The sequence below is a fragment of the Hylobates moloch genome, unplaced genomic scaffold (genome assembly GCF_009828535.3).
Source record: "Hylobates moloch isolate HMO894 unplaced genomic scaffold, HMol_V3 SCAFFOLD_8, whole genome shotgun sequence".
Lineage (NCBI taxonomy): Eukaryota > Metazoa > Chordata > Mammalia > Primates > Hylobatidae > Hylobates > Hylobates moloch.
The window spans coordinates 86009238-86030751 of NW_026652283.1; the positions used below are offsets into that span (position 1 = coordinate 86009238).

General features: G+C 36.1%; 1 protein-coding gene across 6 annotated transcripts in view; it reads right to left on the reverse strand.

Moving 5' to 3' along the window:
- Window positions 1-21514, reverse strand: part of SNRK (SNF related kinase) — a 67442-nt gene that overhangs the window by 36332 nt on the left and 9596 nt on the right. For 4 of the 6 annotated variants that reach the window (XM_032161903.2, XM_032161904.3, XM_032161906.2 and 1 more), the window contains one exon: window positions 12122-12816. The exons of 1 other annotated variant lie outside the window; for it this stretch is intronic. In XM_032161903.2, coding sequence (XP_032017794.1) covers window positions 12122-12710 — 589 coding nt within the window. In that variant the 5' untranslated portion in view covers window positions 12711-12816. Of the gene's footprint in view, window positions 1-12121; window positions 12817-16487; window positions 16550-21514 lie in introns of those variants that run through there. One more of the 6 variants, XM_058443562.1, reaches the window with a different exon arrangement.

A 21514-nucleotide genomic window follows, 5' to 3' on the forward strand; every position in this document is an offset into this window, starting at 1 on the left:
TTATATGACAAGTGGTAACATTATAGATGTATAAAGTATCTTTCAGAGTATGTGACATTTCATTTGGCAGCTGGGTGATGGTGTGTGCTACATTTCTATGGATACGTTGTTTGTTTCTTGACAATTTAATATTACACTAGTGACTACACCTGGGCCCCAAGCTGCAACGCAGTTTGTGCTGGGCACACTTAACCAGGCAGGTATTATTTTTAATAAAACTTACTGAGGTGCTACTTTAAAGTAGATCAAACTTCTTTCCCTAACCATAGAAGAGGCACAGATCATCCCTTTAAAACAGATAATCCCCAACTCCACAGTCAGGAGTAGTCCCTGTGACACAAGTCTAATGTCTTCTAACCTAGAAGTCATCAGGGCCTGTATATCCAAATGGTAAATAGTACAAGAGTAAGTACTATAAAAGTTAAACAAATTCTGCCTCTGGGAAGAGAAGGTCCTCTGAAAAACTGAAACGTTACTAAAACATTTGTTTCTAATAAACAATGACTTAAAATGGGAAATGAAACTACACATTCAAATTTGGTGCCACTTGGGAAGGACTGTAAAAATAAATACATTAATAGCATCTCTGGAATCTGAAATAAAAGGTGTTATCGATTTCTGTATAACTTATAATTGCAGATTTTTTTTAAGAGATGGGGCCTCACTACCTTGCCCAGGCTTGTAGCACAGTAGCTATTTCCAGGCACTATCCCACTATTGATCAACACAGGAGTTTTAACTTGCTCCATTTCTGAACTAGGCCAGTTCATCTCTCCTTAGGCAGCCTAGTGGTAACCCTGGCTCCCAAGAGGTCACCATATTAATGGCCAACTTAGTGCAGACACGCGATCGGCATAATACACTACAGCCTAGAACTCCTGGGCTCAAGTGGTCTTCCTCCTGTCTCAGCCTCCTGAGTAGCTGGGACTATAGGTGTGAGCCACCACACACAGCTATAATTGCAGATTATTTATAAACCAAAAAGAAAATTTCTGATTCATGTATGACCTTTTTTTAAAATTTGTTTTAAGAGATGGAGTCTCACTGTGTTGCCCAGGCTGGACTTGAACTCCTGGGCTCAAGCAATCTTACCGCCTCAGCCTTTTGAGTACCTGGGGCTATAGGCACATACTACCAGGCCTGACTTCATTTATGTCCTGAAATAGTTCAAAGTTCTATCAAAAGGTTTTACGGCTTACTTAGGCTGTACTATCTTACAAGCAGGAGTGATCCTTTAAAAAATATTTAAACATTTTAACATTATACATAATGCTACAATCACAATTCTTCTAGTGGATACCCATTTCCAAAATTCTCTAAAAGACTCTTTTATAGGAAAGAGTCTACTGAGGAGCTATTTTATCACAGACTAGGGTAGACAGAAAGAAATGACAGTCTTAAGTACAACTCTTGGCTTGAATATGTCAAGATTTCCAAAAACTGGCATATTATACAAATGATAAGAAACAGTAAGTCAATAGCTATAAAGAATGTCTCAATTTATATTTTATTAATTTACCTTTTCACAAGACAAGGCAATTCATTTCAGACAGACCAGAGATAGCAATTTTTAAATGCATACTGGATTTTAAAATGTTCTTTACATGTAGTAAGTTAAGCCAAATAAAGATGCTTAAGAACACAATTCTGATATGTCTATATCCTTCCTCATTATGGAAGATTTTAAGGCATTATGAATCAGAAAAAGTTAAGAATCAGTGCTCTAAAATACAAGTACATACTTTTAACATGGTGAGGGGTAAATGCTCTCACCTCGGTAGAGAAATTTTTCTGCTGATTATCTGGTTTTATATTTATTTTTACAAAATAAAAAATACCAGTGTAAGACTGACATTTGTTAGAATGCATCTGAACACTGCAAAATATAGTGTGTTTCTGTCACACCAACCTTCATTCCCAGACCATCATCAGGCATTACTGCTAAAAACCAAAACCACACTACTCAATAAGCCAGAAACACCCACACTGGGATACTTGCCTTCCAGTTAATGAATAATATGTATCTATATTCAAACTTTTCATTTTGAAATAATTATAGATTCACAAGAGTGGCCAACAAAACAAATGGACAGGTAAGTTTCATGTATTCTTCACCCAGTTTCCTCCAATAGTAACATCGTGCTTAAATATAGTAAAATATCAAAACCAGGAAACTGACATTGGTACAGTCCACAGAGCTTATTCAGATTTCATCATTTCACATGTATTTATTTGTGTATGTAGTTTCTATGAAATTTTGATCACATGTGGAGATTTGTATAACCACCAGACACAGAAGTGCTCCATCACCACAAGGCTCCTTCACGCTATCTTTTACAGGCACACCACCCACCACCATCTCTAATTCCTGGCAGCCACCAATCTGTTCTCCATTTTTATAGTTTTGTTATATCAAGAGAATTTTATAAATGGAATTATATAGCATGTAACCTGAGATGATTGTTTTTGCCCCTTGAAATCCATCCAAGTTGTTGTATCAATAGTTTATTCCATGGTATGAATATACCACAGTATAACAATTAGCATGTTTAAGGATAACACCTGGGCTGTTTCCAGTTTATGGCTATTATAAATAAAACTGCTATGAACATCCATGTACAGATTTTTGTGAATACAGATATTCATTTCTCTGGGACAAACACCCAGGAGTGCAACTGCATATTTAGTTTTATAAGAGCATATTTACTTTTATAAGAAACTGTCAAACTATTTTTCAGAGTGTCTGTGGTAGTGATTTCTCTCGTTATTCTTTTCATAATTGTTCTAGTTATTCTACGTTCTTTGCCTTTCCAGACACATTTTAGAATAATGTGGTCTATGTCTATAAAACCCCTGCAGAGTTTTGATAGGAATTATGTTAAATGTCTAGATCCATTTGGGGAAGACTGGCATCTGTACTATGTTTATTTCAATTCATGAACGCATGTCTCTCCATTTATTTAGGCCTTCTTTGATTTCTATCATTAATTTTTTTTTGTTAGATGTGTTCTGTTAGATGTGTATCTAGGTATTTCACTTTCTTTGGCATGACTTTAAATTTCAGTCTCTACATGTTCATTATCCGTATAGAAAAGCAATTGATTTTGTGTTGATCTAATATTCTGTGATATTGCAGAATTCATTTGATATTCTAGGAATTTTTCTGTAGATTCCATGAGATTGTCTATGTACACATTCATGTCATCTGAAAGCAGAAACACTTTCATTTCTTCTTTTCCTATCTTTATATAACTTTCAGTACTATGTTGAGTAAAAGTGATATGTGTACATCCTTGCCTTGTTTCTCAACTTAGGACGAAAGCATTCAGTCTTTCACCATTAAGTAGGATGTTATCTGTAGGGTTTTTGTAGATTCTCTTTATAAAGTTGATGTTATTCTCTATTCCTTGTTTACTTAGAGCAGGCAAAGAGTAATATTTTAATGTAGGACAAAATACAGATTTATAAAGAAAAGATGTCTAGTTTTTTACACACCAATATGTGTGAGGACACACCCCATGACTCTAAACAATTTCCATTAAATGCTGAACTGCAAATGAGAAATGTTGTAGAGAGTGTATAGGCTTTTTGTTATATTCAAGACTTAATCTAAATCCAAACATTTGCACTGCATCCATATGGAGCCATGTTTCAAGTAATTCAGCTTTCATTGATTACTGCATAATTGGTAGTAAGAAATAATGCAGAGACTGAATATTTCATCTTTGAAATAGTCTATAAACTAGGAAACGCCTAAAATAAGGGTTTTTAAATCCAGATCTGTAACATCCTAAGACTCCAAAACTTAGGTGAGATGACGAAGTTCTCAATACCAAATTTAACTCATTTTAACTTGAAAATAAGAATTTTTAGGAAAGTAGAAAAAGGTCATAAATAATGTCAGGGTTTTACAACTATTGAAAAGTTGTGAATCTATTATTTAAGAAACAATTTTCCCATTTTAGAGTTTCTATAATGAACAAAATTTTAAAGTATCATTTTTTAAAGAGTAAGTTCTTTCCTAATGCTGCTCTGACGAAACCTTTACTTATCAAGAAATTCACTTGGAACCTCACTACAAGCAGGCCACCCCACAGGACAAGCAGCCAGGCATCCATCGGTTTCAGCAGAGCCTGGTCGCTCAGAGCAAAGACATTACACCTGTCTTGGCCCAGCAGGCACAGGTTCATTGTCTTGTCTCTTCTTCCACTGAATAAACTGATGTGACAAGCAGCAATGAGCTCTCCACGGTGTACACCACTGCACTGCACTCTACTACAGGAATTCCACACACTGCAATGAGAGATTCCAGGATTTTTCACACAGATCCTTTTTCCCCCATCCTTTCTGACTCTGTGAAATCAACTTAATACACATTATTGAAAGCCCAAAGAGCTGACTGAATCAATAGTGCATGAGCATGATCTAGCTACCCTTCCTCTTCCCAAATCCCTAGATATGACAGAAACGGTAGAAGGCAGGTAGGATCAGACTGAAAGAGGAAACCAGAGCCCCAAAACCCAGCTGGGGGGCTTCTGTGGTGCTCTTTTCTAGATGATGCACACTGGAAACAGGAAAGAACTGCACCCAGACAACCATTAGAAGGATTAACTGAGGACTAGTTTCCCACCTTATAATTCTACACTAGCCCCACGCATGTCCAGGCAGACATGTGTTCCAGGTTTTCTGTAGACTGTCTTTACCAAGTTGAGGATGTCCCTCTCTATTGGGGACATTAGGAACACAGAGAGAGGGATGGTGTCCCAGAGGTATATTAATAACCTAACAAATAGTAAGACCAGATACCAGGGCTTCCCAGTTAGCTGTATGACCCTGCTCCTCACCCATATCCACTAGAGTACTCAGACACCATATTCACAGACAAGGTATCTGGAAATCTCAAAAACAGAGATGAACAAACAACTAACATCTCCAAGAATGTAGGAAAAATGAGTACAATGAGAGAGAGGAACCAAGTTCATCAAACAGAAGCAGCAGCACCCAAGAAAACCTGCTTAATGAAGCACTTTCGGAACTGTTAAAATAAGAAAAACAAAATATGCTCCACCAAATCAATGAAATGTAGTTCTATAAAGAAAATTAGTCTTGCATCAGACTTCTCACCGACAACTTTAAAAGCAAAAAGATGACAGAAAAATATCTATGAAAAACGTTATCTTCAAAGTTGGGAGAAAAATGATTTTGAATATATATTTCTATATCCAGCCAAATTATCATTAAAATGTGAAGACATTTTAGACACATAAGGACTTGAATTTTTCGCAAATCCTCTCTGCAAGGGTTTCAAACAAAACAAGGCAAAATAAAAATAATCCAAGAAAGGGACAGGGAGGCCAAGAAATTCATAAAATTAAGTAAAAAGTAAGCATTTATTACAGACAAACACAAGCAAATAAGAATGTTATTAACCAAAAAAGAGGTAAAAACAAACTGATTCTTATTTGTAGGGTAGGAGAAATAATGTAGATACTGTCTGACTCTAGACATTAAAGGTAGACACCAACACAGAGAAACAGATTACACATCGTGCAAACCACTACGGGGGAAAGAGCAAAGAAAGCTTGAATAATCTAACAAAATATGGGAAAAGGTAATAAATAATAAGGCAAATGAAAACCATAAAATAAGATAGGACAAGTCCAAACATTCCAGTAATAATATAAATAAATTCACCTATTCAAAGACTGATTCATAGATTAGACACAAAATACAGCTACACACAGGCATACCTCAGAGATACTGTGGGTTCGGTTCCAGACCACTGAAATAAAGTGAATGTTGCAATAAAGTGAGACACACCAATTTTTTTGTTCCCCAGTGCATAAAAAGTTGTTTATACTATACTGTAGTCTATTAAATGTGCAACAGCATTATGTCTATAAAAGATAATGTACATACCTTAATTTAAAAATACTTTACGAGGGGCACATTTTCTCAGAATCTCCCAGGGCTGTGTCACGGGCAAAAAATTAAAAAAAACGAACAAACAAACAAACAAAAAAAACTTTATCAAGACCAGCCCAGGCAACACAGTAAGACTCTATCTTTACAAAACTTTAAAAATTAGCTGGATGTGGTGGTGCATGCCTGTAGTCTCAATTACTCAGGAGGCTGAAGTGCGAGGATTGCTTGAGCCCAGGAGTTCAAGTGTGCAATGAACTATGATCATGCCACTACACTCCAGCCTGGGCTACAGAGGGAGTCCCTATCTCAAAGAATGAAAAAAAAAAAAAAAAAAACAAACCTTATTTCTAAAAAATGTTAACAATCATCTGAGCCTTCAATGAGTCAAGGCATAATCTTTTTGCTGGTGGAAGTTCCTGCCTTGATGTTGATGGCTGCTTACTAAATCAGGGTGGTGGTTGCTGAAGGTTGGCATGGCTGTGGCTATTTCTTAAAATAAGAATGAAGTTTGCTGCATCATTTGATTCTTCCTTTCATGAAAGATTTATCTCTGGCATGCAACATTGTTCGACAGATTTTACCTACAGTAGAACTGTAGAACCTCTTTCAAAACTGAAGTCAATTCTCTCAAACCCTGCCACTGCTTTATCAAACTTACTATGTAAGTTTACATAATAGTCTAAATCCTTTGCTGTCATTTCAACAATATTTACCACATCTTCACTAATATAATCCATCTCAAGAAACCACTTTCTTTACTGCGTTCATGGATTAAAAAAAAAATTAAGATTTAAAAAAACAACAACCAAAAAAACCCACAAAAAAACACTTTCTTTGATCATCCATAAGAAGCCACTCCTCATCCATTCAAGTTTTATCATGAGACTGTAGCAATTCAGTCATATCTTTAGGCTCCCTTTCTATTTCTCTTCCTATTTCCACCACATATGCAGTTATTTCCTCCACAAACTATGAACCCCTCAAAGTCATCCATAAGGGCTGGAATCAACTTCTTCCAAACTCCTCTTAATGCTGATATTCTGACCTCCTCCCACGAGTCACAAATGTACTTAATGGTGCATCCTTTCCAGGTTTTCAACTTACTTTTTGCCCAGATGGATCGGAGGAATTACTACCAATGGCAGCCATGGCCTTACAAGATGCATTTCTTAAATAGTAAAGACTTGGAAGTCGAAATTACTCCTTGATCCATGGGCTGCAGAATGGATGCTGTGTTATCTGTGTGAAAACAACATCAATTTCCCTGTACATCTCCATCAGAGCTCTTGGGTGATCAGGAGCATTGTCAATGAGTGGTAGTATTTTAAAAGGAATCTTTTTTTCTTAGTAGTAGGTCTCAAACAGTGGGCTTGAGAAATTCAGTAAACTATGCTGTAAACAGATGTGTTGTCATCCAGGCTTTGTTGTTCCATTTATAGAGCACAGGTAGAGTATATTTGGCTTAATTCTTAATGGCCTTAGGGTTTTCTGAATGGTCAATGAGCATGGCTTCAACTTTAAGTGACCAGCTGCATTTACCCATAACAAGAGTGTCAGCCTGCCTTTTGAGGCTTTGAAACCAGGCACTGACTTCTCCTCTCTAGCTATGAAAGTCCTACATGGGATCTTCTTCCAATAGAAGGCTGTTTTAGTTACATCAAAAATCTGTTGTTCAGTGGAGCCACCTTCATCAATTATCTTAGCTAGATCTTCTGGCTAACTTGCTGCAGCTTCTCCATTAGCACTTGCTGTTTCATCTTGTACTTTTGTTACGGAGATGGCTTCTTTCCTTAAACCTCATGAATCAAACTCTGCTAGTTTCAAACTTTTCCTCTGCAGCTTCCTCCCCTCTCTTAGCCCTCAGAGAACTGAAGAGAGTTAGGGCCTTGCTCTGGATTAGGCTTTGGCTTAAGGGAATATTGTGGCTAGTTAGATCTTTTCCCCACACCACTAAAACTTTCTTCAAATCAACAATAAGGCTGTTTCACTTTCTTACCATTCGTGTGTTCACTGGAGTGGCACTTTTAATTTCCTTCAAGAACTTTTCTTTTGCATTCGTAACTTGGCTGTTAGATGCAAGAAGCCTAGCTTTCAGTCTATCTTGGCTCACTATGTCTTGCTCGCTAAGCTTCATCATTTCCAGCTTTTGACTTAAAGTGAGAGATGTACCACTCTTCCTTTCACTTGAACACCTAGAGGCCACTGTAATTAACTGGCCTAATTTCAATATTGTTGTATCTCAGAGAATAGGGAAGCCCAAGAAGAGAGAGAGAGAGAGAGATGGGGGAATGGCTGGTAGGTAAAACAGTCAGAACACACACAACATTTATTGGTTAAGTTTGCTGTCTTATATGGGTGCTGTGTCTGGCACCCCAAAACAACTACAATAGTAACATTAAAGATCACTGATCACAGATCACCATAAAAAATAAATAATGACAAAGTTTAAAATATTTTGAGAATTACCAAAATGTGACAGACAGGCATGATGTAAGCATATGCTGTTGGAAAAATGGTGCCAAGAAACTTGCTTGATGAAGGGTTGCAGCAACCTTCAATTTGTAAATAAACAAAAAAACCGCAAGATCTGAGATGTGCAATAAAGTTATGCACAATAAAATGAAGTATGCCTTTGTTTAAAAGGGATAAATCTAAAGCAATGACAAAACAGAATTTAAGGCAATATGTATCAAGGAGTATACTTTCATATTGATAAAAGGTATAACTCATCATGTAAAATATATTAGAAACTTTTAATATCTTTATTGTCAATCATAGCTTGACAATACCATGTATAAAGCAAAAAATGGTTAAACTACAAAATTCACAGATCAGAATAGAAGACTAGCATTATTCTCTCAGAAAATGACAGGTCAGAATAAAAACATGTAAGGGTACAAAGGAACAAGGTGCATAATGCATAATCTTAAGTATGTATAAAAACTAAACAAATATTTTAATCACATAAAAAACAGTCACCATGGTATGAATTACCATGTATCAAGCCACAAATAAAATCTAAAAATAGTATCCGAAGCAGAAACCAACTGGGCATAAATTAACTTCAATGTACTAAAATTAGAAGTTAAAAACCAGACAACTAAAGAGAAAAATAAGCCTATCCATTTAGAATTTTTAAAAAGGAACACCTTTCTAAATAACTTTTCAGTTAAGTAAGAAACCAAAGACAAATTTTAGCAAGAACAACTGCAGAGTGAAACCCCTAGGATGTCATCAGGGATTGTGGGAGAGGGCATCATATAGCATTAAATCATATAGCATTAAAGTTAAAGATGTACACATCCGATATTGCCAAATTGTCTTCTAAATAGCATTAATAAACCACTTGTTAGAAATCAAGACACACAGAAATAAGCTTTTGATACATGATGCTATTAAAAAATAGGAAACCTCAAAGATCCTAGAAAGAATAAAGATGAAAGAAAAAAAAATCTTTTGTTTTGACATCTAAAACAAAAAGTATAGTTGATAAGTAAAATCAAATCTGATCTTTTGAAAATAATAATAAAATAGACAATTCCTCAGCTAAGTCTCAATGCTGAGGACCAGTATACTATAAAACACTTATATAAAAAAAATGAACCAAAGTTTATTTAGTAACATCTCACAATATAATGACAGATTCTAATATTTGTGTATGCTCATTTTACTAAACATTTGTGAAAAATCACTGACTAATTTTGGCATGATAAACTAATAGTAGATTAACAGAAAGACACCTGTCCTTTTTTAAAAATAGCAATTCTATATTTATTTCAATCACACATCACACAATATAAATTGAAATAACCATAAATAATGAAAAAGTTACCCATGAACTCCACCCAAGCCTACTTCACCAACACACGGTAATCATTTATCAGACTGGTGAACATCTTCCCAAGTGGTTTTCTTTTCCTTTTTTAATAGCTTTTTAAAAGTTTTATTATGCAATATTTAAGATGTAAGGGGGGAAGAAAAAGGAACATTACAATGAACTCCTATGTACCCACACCCAATTTCAAAAATAAACATCACCAATACAGCTGAAAGCCTACAGATATGCCTGCCCCTCAGAAGTAATCTATCTTGCTCTCATGCATTCTTCGGAGTTTACTACATGTACTACATGTGCACGTACTCCCAAACAATATATAACACTGCTTTGTATGTTTTAAAATTTTATATAAATATTAGCTGGGTGCAGTGGCTCATGCCTGTAATCCCAGCACTTTGGGAGCCCAAGGCGGGTGGATCACGAGGTCAGGAGATCGAGACCATCCTGGCTAACACGGTGAAACCCCGTCTCTACTAAAAATACAAAAAAAATTAGCTGGGCGTGGTGGCAGGGGGCCAGTAGTCCCAGCTACTCGGGAGGCTGAGGCAGGAGAATGGTGTGAACCTGGGAGGCGGAGCTTGCAGAGAGCTGAGATCGCGCCACTGCACTCCAGCCCGGGCTACAGAGGGAGACTCTGTCTCAAAAAAAAAAAAAAAAAATTTTATAAATGTTTTATGTACTCTTCATCAATTTGCTTTGTTTCCCTTAAAAAGTATGCTTGTGAGATCCAATCATGTTGGCAAAATGTTTAATTTTCACCATATACAGAATTCAATATGAATACTGAACAAATTATTCCCCTGCTGTACATTCAACAATGCTGTTAAAAACGTCCTTTGAAAATCTCTTGTATGCATAAGTGAGAGCTACTCTGAGGTGCATATGTAGGAGAGAATTGCTAGGTTATCAGACATGTACATCTTTAACTTTACCAGATATTGCCAAATTGTCTTCTAAATAAGAGTTCCTGATATTCTATGGTCTTACCAACACTTAGTTTTGTCTGACTTTAGTTTTTCCCGATGTGAAAAGTATAAAAGAGTATCTTATTTTTAATAGATTTTAAAGAGTACCTTATTTTTAATAAGATACTCTTATTAAATCTGCACTAATGAGGTTGAAGATTTTTTCTTGTGTAGACATTTGTGTTTCCTCTTCTGGAAATTCCTGGCTTCATTGTCTGATTAGAATGGCTCCATTAATCAAAAATCTCCACTCAGATATTCTAATGAAAGACTTCAGTGAAGTCTAGTTATCTGTAGTACACAGAAACTGCTCATTAACCCTTTCTTTTCCAGAACGATAGTTGTAACATGAAAATCAGTGTCTTGGTGTACAGAGTATTCAATATAACACCAACACTCTTCAAAGTTAAGTGCACCTTTGTCATTAATCCTTTAACCTGCATTTCAAATTACCACAAATGCAAGCAGAATACTCATACATATGAATCTGACATCATGTGCCTGTAATATTAGTACATTTTTTCCAAGATTAAACTAACCAGAAGCTGACTGCACCTTCAGATCAACAAATCCTTTGAAAAAATTAAGAACAAATTCCTACATGATCTTCAAAACAAATACAATCCCAAGGAGACAAAGTTGACACAAACTGAAAGGCAGTAAATATTTTCACCACAAAGACAAATCTTGACAAGTGAAAGAGCACAAAGTATGTGGAGAGGGAAAGAAGGTAGTTAGGAATGCCAAAGGTACCACAATTCCAGAATCCACCATACAGAAAGCCTCTGTATGTCAGTTTCCTATTCTGAACAATGAGATAGACAATAATAACCTCACAGGTCGCTGTGAAAAGTAAACAAGATAATATGGGAGTGCTACACCTGTACCTGATTCAATTCTATATTATGGATAAAAAATGAAGCAGAGAGGTCAAGCACTTGTTCAAGTTCACAGTTAATAAATGATTCTAATACCCAAATTCTTTATATTGCACTGTAATATTCACAGTACCTTTCCAATATGGGTCTCCAATGATTGTTAGAGGATATGCACAGACAGGAGATGGCTAAAGAGAGCCACTAAAAGAAAAATCTGAGGAAAAGTATTCAGACCTTAAGAAAAAAATGACAATGAACAGAAAAGAGATTACCTTAAATGGTAACTTACTCGTTTTCCTTTGTACTTAACAAATATACTTTAGACATTTGCCATCTAAAGGTCAAAATAAACAAAATGCCAGCTTTAGGCATATATGGCATTTATGAAACCCAATTTGCTAGTTAAGGCCAATTTAACAGAAATTCTCTAGAAATCATTTTTAGATAAACAACCGATTTGACCAACTCTAGCTGGCAGAATTCAAGTGGCCAAATACTGGACCGAGGTTACCTACCTACTGCAGGTGCATCATACTCATCACCAAGCAGAATTTCTGGAGCAGAATATGCAAGAGATCCACAGCTTGTAGTGAGCTTCTTCCCTGGTTGAAATTTGTTGCTGAACCCAAAGTCTGTCAACTTTACAAGACCTTGTTTTTCAAAGAAGACTACATTCTCTGGTTTTAAGTCTCTGTGAACCACATGGAGTTTATGGCAATAAGATATAGCATGAACTATCTGAGCAAAGTACTTCTTGGCCAAGTCTTCATTAAGACCCTCCTCATGTTTCATTATATAATCAAACATATCTCCTCCATCCCCAAGTTCTAGAATAAGATACAGTTTGGTCTGGGTGTCAATAACTTCATAAAGGCGGACGATGTTAGGATGCTGCACTAGTTTCATGCATCTCACTTCCTGGAAAAGATGACCAGTAGCTAGAGTGTCCAGTTTTGTCTTGTCAATAACTTTTACTGCCACCTTTTCACCCGTAAAGACATGCCTGGCAAGTTTAACCACGGCAAAATGGCCTCGACCCAAAGTTTTATCCAGATCATATAATCCAGCAATCTTTCCATCATACCCTCGCTTAAATCCTGCCATGCTGGTCCAACAGAAGAAAAAATATTTAGACTGTTTGAAATAGATCTTCTCATATAAGAATATCTGGTGAATACAAAAAATTCATTTTCAATGTCGTCATGGATATCTACAAAATAAGAAGAGAAACAAAATTAAGTTTCTGTGACTTTTCTTCACAAACTTAAAAATCGCTTCATTTTTTGTTTTTTTTTTTCATTTTAAGAGAAACTTGAAAATAAATTGAGATATAAAATGAGTCAGGGTCATTAATAAAACCTATTTTTATATTTAGACTTTATATTACAAAGGCTGAATTTAAATACCATATTAAATTTTTGCAAACTGAAAAAAAAATTAGTTCATTGGAAGCAATTTTTTGGTGATGTCAGTAATAAGAAAACTGGCAAGTTTGATAAGCATGTTTAAAAAACAAACATTTTCTAAAAGGAATTTTAGTGTCTTAAAAAATAACGCAACAGTTGACAAGGGAAAATACGAAGAATAAACATTTGCACAGAAACCCGACAACTTTTCAGTTTCCCCAAGACCAACACCACTTCCTTTAAGTGCAAAAAAAAAAAAAAAAAAAAAAAATCCACTCTGTGAAGGTTTCTCTAACTCTCCCAGCTGGAATTACCTTCTCTCCTCAAATCCAGAGCACCTTGGGACACCTCTATTCTATGTCGTCTTATTCTACAGGTATTTGGGTACACCATCTCCTCTATTCTGACAGTAGCAGGTTCTCAGGGATTTTCTATTCTAAGGTTCTATTTTTTTTTCTTCTACTTTCCCCCAACACCTAGAACAGTGCTTACAAATAGCATATAATCAAAACTGTCTTATAAATTTTGAAATGCAACTTTTTCCAAAATGTTTAGGAGGTAATTGTTTGCTCTTGCATCACTACTGTTTAGGATAAGCACCTGGCACATAGTAGGTACTTAACATATCAGTAAACATATTAACATTGACTTTTTAAACTTATAATTGAATTTATATAAATTTTTTGAGGAGGTTCTAGGTATGTGGTAGTAGGTACTTAGTAAATATTTGTTAATTTACTGGTACTCAGCAGTTATGCTGACTTTTAATGATTGTTTTCCAACTGTCAACCACAACCCAGCATAACGTGATTATATTCCAAGAGTAAACAGGCATGCATTCTTACAGATGATTTAAGTCTTAAAGATCAGTTGGTTTTTAAGAACCACATTTCATACTGTACTTAAAAATTTCAACTTTTATAATAAATGAATAGAAATAGGTTCCTATTTATAAATGACACTGACTCAGAAAAACAAACGTGTATAAAATAAAACATGATGCAACTTTATATCTCACAGGCTGAACCCTCACTTTTTTTTCTGACCAACATTTAATAGAACTGAGTAACAAAATCCAACAAGGAATATAGCTAGCTCTCTCCCATTAGTCAGTATCTATCCCTTTGACGAAGCTTTTTCTAATGCTCTCAATATACAGTTTCACATTTTCAGTTACATATTAAGAGCATTAATTATTGAGTCCACTTGGATAAAAATATCCCAAAAAATGAAATTTGACATATAATAGGTAAGTTTTTTTTAATTTTTAAAAACTGTTATTTATTTTTATTAGAGACAGGGTTTTGCTATGTTGCTCAGGCTGGTCTTGAACTCCTGGCCTCATGCAATCCTCCTGCCTTGGCCTCCCAAAGTACAAGGATTACAGGCTTGAGCCACCGTGCCTGGCCAGTCAGCATGGTCTCATTTTTATAGCTAAGGCAATAGGCTGCTCTAGGTACAAGTGACATTAACTACAAAAGCTAGGATTCACACCCAATTAATACATTTCAAAGCCCACATTATTTATAAACATGTGGCCACTCTAATCAATGCCCCATTTAGGATAACATCATTTTAAGAGTTAAAATACCAACTATAAAAGAAGCATAAAGTCACTTTTATATTTATACCACTTCAGAAATGATCTGAATCACATACCTAGAACCCTCTCAAAAAATTTACATAAGGTAAATTATAAGTTCAAAAAGTCAATGTTAATGTTTACTAATATATTTTTTGCATTTTAGTAATTATTGTAATAGTAAATAGCACTATCATTTACTGAATGAGTATTACACACCAGTCACATACCAAATACTTCACATCATCCTCATTCAATCCTCACAATTCCCTTCAGAGACAGGAATTATTAACCCCTTTTTGAGGCACAGTAACTTGGCCTAGGCCAAATGACCAGTGTGTAAAAGAGCTGGGACTGAAACCCACGGCTGTCTGACACCAAAGTCCATGCTTTAAAACACTATGCTATGCTGTGTCTGCAAATTGATTTTAGAACCAAAACTATTAATCCTGCTATTAAGATTTTTAAACTATTAAGATTTTTAAATAAGAAACTGATACAATGCCTAGGTGTGTAGGGGGGAAACAAATTTCTTCTATATGTATATTATCCCTGTCATCTGAACTAATAACTTTAATGACAGGATTAACAGGAAAATCCAAATTGAAAGACATTGCTTTATTTGGACAGTAGTTCCCCAAAAGAAATTTTAACTTGGGTATATTTAATTTTCAAATATAATAACTCTGGGGGGGGGGGTAAGGAAACTATCTTTAAATATTTAACTTCAATTAATTACAAGGGCAATAATTATGTTTAAAATTCTACCCAAGTCTATGTTTCTATTGCATAAGCTTGCAAATGCCACTTTAGCTTTCAAAACATATTCCTTCAGGCTGCCCTCAAGTTATATAACTTTGTTCTTTTCAGCTATCATTTTAGTTTAGATGTGTTCCTGGAAAGTGACATATACATCAGATTTTATAAACGAATCTGATTTTTGAAAATAAAAGTTTTATTACAAAAATAAATGAAAAAGCCTTTTTTCAGAGCCTCAGACACCCAGAGATAAGTACTATTAAACCTGATTAAGAAAATGTGGCACATATACACCATGGAATACTATGCAGCCATAAAAAATGATGAGTTCATGTCCTTTGTAGGGACATGGATGAAACTGGAAAACATCATTCTCAGTAAACTATCGCAAGGACAAAAAACCAAACACTGCATGTTCTCACTCATAGGTGGGAATTGAACAATGAGAACTCATGGACACAGGAAGGGGAACATCACACTCCGGGGACTGTTGTGGGGTTGGGGGCGGGGGGAGGGACAGCATTAGGAGATATACCTAATGCTAAATGACGAGTTAATGGGTGCAGGAAATCAACATGGCACATATGTAACAAACCTGCACATTGTGCACATGTACCCTAAAACCTAAAGTATAATAATAAAAATAAAAATTAAAAAAAAAACAAAAAAACCTCAATGTTTCTCTTCCCAAACCTTTGCCAGCAAGAGGGCACGGTGAAATAATTTTTAATCTATAGCAAGCTTGTGGGAAATAATCTAATTGGTATCTTCACAATGAGTACCCTATAGTGAAACAATCACTCTTACTACCAAATAATTTACTTTTTCTGTGAGCACCCCTTTTCCACAGTCTATGAAACTACAATTAAATTGTATAGCTAAGAACGGGACACAATGATTAACTGAAAGTTTAGACGAAAAACATCCTTGTTAGTGAACATCTTTTTAAACACCAGTCTACTGTCTAATCCTAGTATTAAGTACATTTTGAGTTAGAGTACAAAGTAACTAAATCATTTTTTTTGATCTCTGAGGATCTTGCAGCTCCCAAAAGTCATTCTGAACATCAATGCCGAATGTTAAGATGTGGCTTATATAAAGTAAAGGTGAATTTGTACTGTCTCCAAGACATACCCTGCAAACTGAATACTGAATAATCCTTATTATCACAGTGTTTTGTTAGTTGCTTCTTTTTCCTAAAAGAAAATAAAGAAAAAGATTCAGGTTTAGTTCTATTTGCTTATTTTGCTTAAAGTCAAAGTATATACTCTAAGGCTGGATCTAGACAAATGTATAAAAACAGTAAAATTTATCTTTAGTAACCCAGTCTCCTCCTATTATCCTTCTGCCTTCTGTGAATTACAACTCCTTTAAGCGATGTTTAATAAACAGGGATTTCAGAGTGAATAGAGATTGTTCCAGGTAGACAGGTCAGAAAAATTATTCCACTGGAATGAAGAAATAATAATGAACAAGGCCGGGTGCGGTGGCTCATGCCTGTAATCCCAGCACTGTGGGAGGCTGAGACGGGTGGATCATGAGGTCAGGAGCTCAAGACTAGCCTGACCAACATAGTGAAACCTCATCTCTACTAAAAATACAAAAATTAGCCAGGCATGGTGGTGGGTGCCTGTAATCCCAGCTACTCAGGAGACTCGCTTGAATCCGGGAGGCGGAGGTTGCAATGAGCCGAGATGGCGCCACTGCACTCCAACCTGGGTGACAAAGCGAGACCCCATCTCAAAAAAAAATAAATAAATAAAATAATAATAATAATAATAATAATAATAATGAACAACAGTACAATTGCCATTTTTTAAATGCCTCCTGCAACAGGCCCCGAACTCACATTTCACTGAATCCTCCCCATGAAACTGCATAGTAGGTACAATGAGGCTTAACTTGCCTGAGAAGCAGCAGTCTCCAGCTCCAATCATGCTCAGCCTGGCATCAAAGCCACCCAATCTCTAGGAGCCCCTACAGGCTCATGAAACACTCACACTATAGCAGCCAAGGAGGGCAAGCTTTACAACACACTGTCCTCTAGAAGGCAAGTGGAAATCACTTATGATGTCAGCATCAGGGATCACACAAAACACCTTCCTCATCAGAGGCCTGCCACTTGATAGTAACAAAGAAACTATCACCACAAACAGAAGGAATGTGAGCAAATCACATATATCCAAAATTTCATGGCACAATGAGGGAATACTGACCGAGGTAGCCTTGCAGGTCTTTCCATGAAAATGAACTATTACATGAATAACAGAAAGGCCTAAACAGTCACATTACACCAACATGATAATTTACACTATACACTAAAGGGAGAGGTGTCCAGGTAAAGTTCAACTGCACTTGGGAGAAAAGGAGTGCAAGGGAATGGAAGAAACAAGATAGGACAGGTGAAAGGAGGAGGAAAGGTGGTTGACCTCTGGATATGAAAGCAAGTGTCCTGCCAGGAATGAGGGAATGAGGGAATGAGGAGCAACAGTTCTGTAGCACACACAGGGCTGGCAAAGTCATGGGCACAGGTCCACATCTAGTGACAGATGAACCCTGGGATGCCTACCTGACTGGTCCTTCAGCTCCAAGAGGGATATGGTAGCTCCTTCCACTATCCTTGCCTGCTCCTCTTTTTCCAGCAGCCCCTGTTTCATTCCTAGTCTCTGTGGCAAAGCAGTGCGGTAGTACAGTGATAAGTACTGGTTCTAAAGACCAACAACTGCATTTGAATCCCAGGTCACCAATCACTAGCCAAAGGAACTCAGCAAGTTACCTTCACCTCTGTATGGTCAGTTTCTTCATTAGAAAATGTTAGTAATAAGAAAACAATCTCATAGGATATGGTGAGGATCAAACAAGTTAATATAGGTAAAGTGTTTCGAATAGTGCCTGGCACAGAGTAAGCATTCTGTAAATACCAGCTACCACCACCACCATCATTGTTACAAAGATGATGTTCCCACCATCCAAGCAGAAATTCTTTCAGTTGCTGACCCTACTTCAAGAGAAAGAATTCACCAAACTATTATCTCTCTTTTGCTTTCATAAGATAGACCAGTTCAGAAACTGAACTGCTGTTCAGTTTCCTAAAATAAATTGAAAATGAGTGCTGTAAGACATAGGAAATAATGTCTCTAGTTAGGCATCAAAGACTGGGGGTTTTTCAATAAAATATCTCACAAAATATAAGTATTTGCTTTTAAAATGATATTAATATAATTTTCTATCAAATTTAGCTTTTCAAAAAGGACTTAATACTCCTTTACATTTTTTCACATCAAATATATTCTTACAGAAAATCTCAAAAACAATTATGAAAGAAAAATCTGTTTAAATCAGGAGAAAAATACAATTAGAACTTACAGATTGGTAAAAGGGGGGGGATTTTAAAAAAATAAATCCCTTATCCACCCTTTATGATAACATCTGTTTACATTTTGGTATAGATTCTTTCAAATTATTTTCTATTTATAATATATGGCCAGACACAATTTTAAAAAATAAAATGGGGATAATACTTAAGAGCTTGGGGGGGATGTCAGGGTAAAAAGAGATTTGTAACTATTTTCACAATACTTCTCTCCAAAAAACAAGTTGGAAAAGTTAATACAAGACTTTCACTTTAGAAAGTTTAGAAAATGCATAAAAGCACAAAAAAGAAAATAAAAATCACCTATACGTTCATCTAGGATGACTTCTCATCAGGTCCGAGTGTGCATCCTCTATACTTACAGTTCTTTACAAAGCTAAGATTTTTGACATGAAGTTTGATAACTACTTTTTCCTCTATTGTATAAACTGAACATTTTCCCATGCACTAAGTTCTTCTAGATCAATATTTTAAATGACTATACAGCTAAGATAACATGTTTTTACACAGCAACCACTAGATAGGCCATTCTAAAGCAACCTTTTTATTTAGCACAGGCATATAACTAGGCTGGACCTAAATGAAATAGGCCAACTTGCCAAGAGTGCTCATAACATAAAAACTTGTGTCTGAGAAACAAGTACTGTTATGCGCTGCAAGAATATACTGATGTTCTCCTACTGAAGACAGCAGAAGCAACTGAAGCATGTGGGTGTGGCTGGAGAAGAGGAAGGAAGTGTGGGTGGCCCTACACACGTTTTGCAAGCTGCTGAAAACAGTTGTAGAACCAGCTTCTGTTAAACCTACTATCAATTTGGAATTCACCCTGTTATTCTTGTTAAAACTCACTTTTAGGTTTTCGTCAACATCATCACCATTGCAGTCTCATCTGTACATCAAACAAATGCCTCTTCCTCACACCTCTTAGAGAGAGGTAGGGACAAAACAGTATGCTCAACAAAGGCAGCTCTGCCTGGATACCACTCTGAACCAATCCATGGCATGAGAAAGTAGAGGAGTTGAACAAAAAGGGCTGTGCACAAAAATCGTACTACTTCTATAGCTTATATATAATAAACATTTTATTTAGAATATGTTTTCCTCCAAAATCAGATGACCAATATTCCTCTCAAACATATTAAATGCTTAAAAAATATATATATATATATGCCAGTATATCCATCTAATATAGACAACTAAAAGTTGAGTTTTTGCAAAGCTACACTAAAACTGCATTTAAGCTTCTTACACACAGAAATTATCTGGTATATTTTACAAATACCAAGAAACGAAAACTGTAATCCTTACTCCTGAGAAATAGTAGACCAAACTGTACATCTATAGAAAAACCAACTTAAGTAGAGGGACTAACACTCTCTCAATGATATTACCAACCTGATTTTACTGCTAAAATTTTAAAAATGGTATAGGCTGAAAGGAAGACAGTAAACTAAGTCTTCCAGGAATAACCTTTAGTCAAGCAAAATAAACACAACCCTATCATGCAGTCACCACTGCTGTTTTCTTTATTCAAAGTAAATAATACTTTGGCCAGGCATGGTGGTTCACACCTGTAATCCCAGCACTTTGTGAGGCTGAGGCGGATAGATCACTTGAGGTCAGGAGTTCGAGACCAGCCTGGCCAACATGTTGAAACCCCATCTCTGTTAAAAATACAAAAATTAGCTGGGCGTGGTGGCATGGGCCTATAGTCTCAGCTACTCGGGAGGCTGAGGCAGGAGAATCGCTTGACCACAAGAGGTGGAGATTGCAGTGAGCAGAGATCACGCCACTGCACTCCGGCCTGAGCAACAGAGCGAGACTCAGTCTCAAAACAAAAAAAAAAAGTAAACAATATTTCACTTTTTAAGGACAGCATGCCTCCTCCTAGGAGTTATTAATATAAGCTATAAACCAAAGATAAGAACCATAAACAGGTCAATAGGTCCTAAGTTGTAGAAGAATCCAGAGTTTTTCACTGGATTGGTTATATTACTATATGGTTATGCAGTTATCAGCCTGCAATCACTGGACGGAATCAAGATGGGATCTACAAATTAAAAGATTAAAGTCATTTATTATTAGAAATGTTCTTTCGGGCAATTTGTACTCCTAAGTCTCTAAGAAAGCATTTTCCAAGACAAGGTAGCTGCCTACTAAAGTATGTTCTTCGTTTTCATCAATTTGATGGACTAGGGGCCCCGCTGAGGGGACTAGGAATGTCATGGTGAGAAGCCTGTTGCAGTTTCTTGAGGCAATGATTTGGTTGCCAGTGTAGAATCCTTGAAGTACTGGTTTACGTAATCTTTATTTCCTCTAAGTAAAATAAGCTGCAGTCCAGCATATATTAAGGAATTTGAATGTATTCAGGAGTTAGGCAAATCATTAACTGATGTACAGTACTTAGTATTTGTAGAGAGGAAGAGATTAACATCCAAGCCACATGACTTGGACCAGCAACACAGATAATAAGTTGAAATTCCTAAACAGATTCTGCCTCTTGTTAAAGTGATGAAAAATGCTAAGCATGTCATCATTTCTACCTACGGGTAAGTAGGACTTAAAAATTAGCATGGTGACAACTCCAGCATTAAGTGTTCACGTAATAAGTAATGACTTAAACAAACGCTCGGTGTATAGAAATTACTCCAAAATAAATAAAGCCAACCCACAATTGCTTATTGTGCCCAGGAAAACAGAATATTAAGTTACGCAGAATTTTAATAATCTAAATCTCCTCTGATCTAAAGCTTTTATTAACACTGTCAAAACTCACTTTAACTCCCTA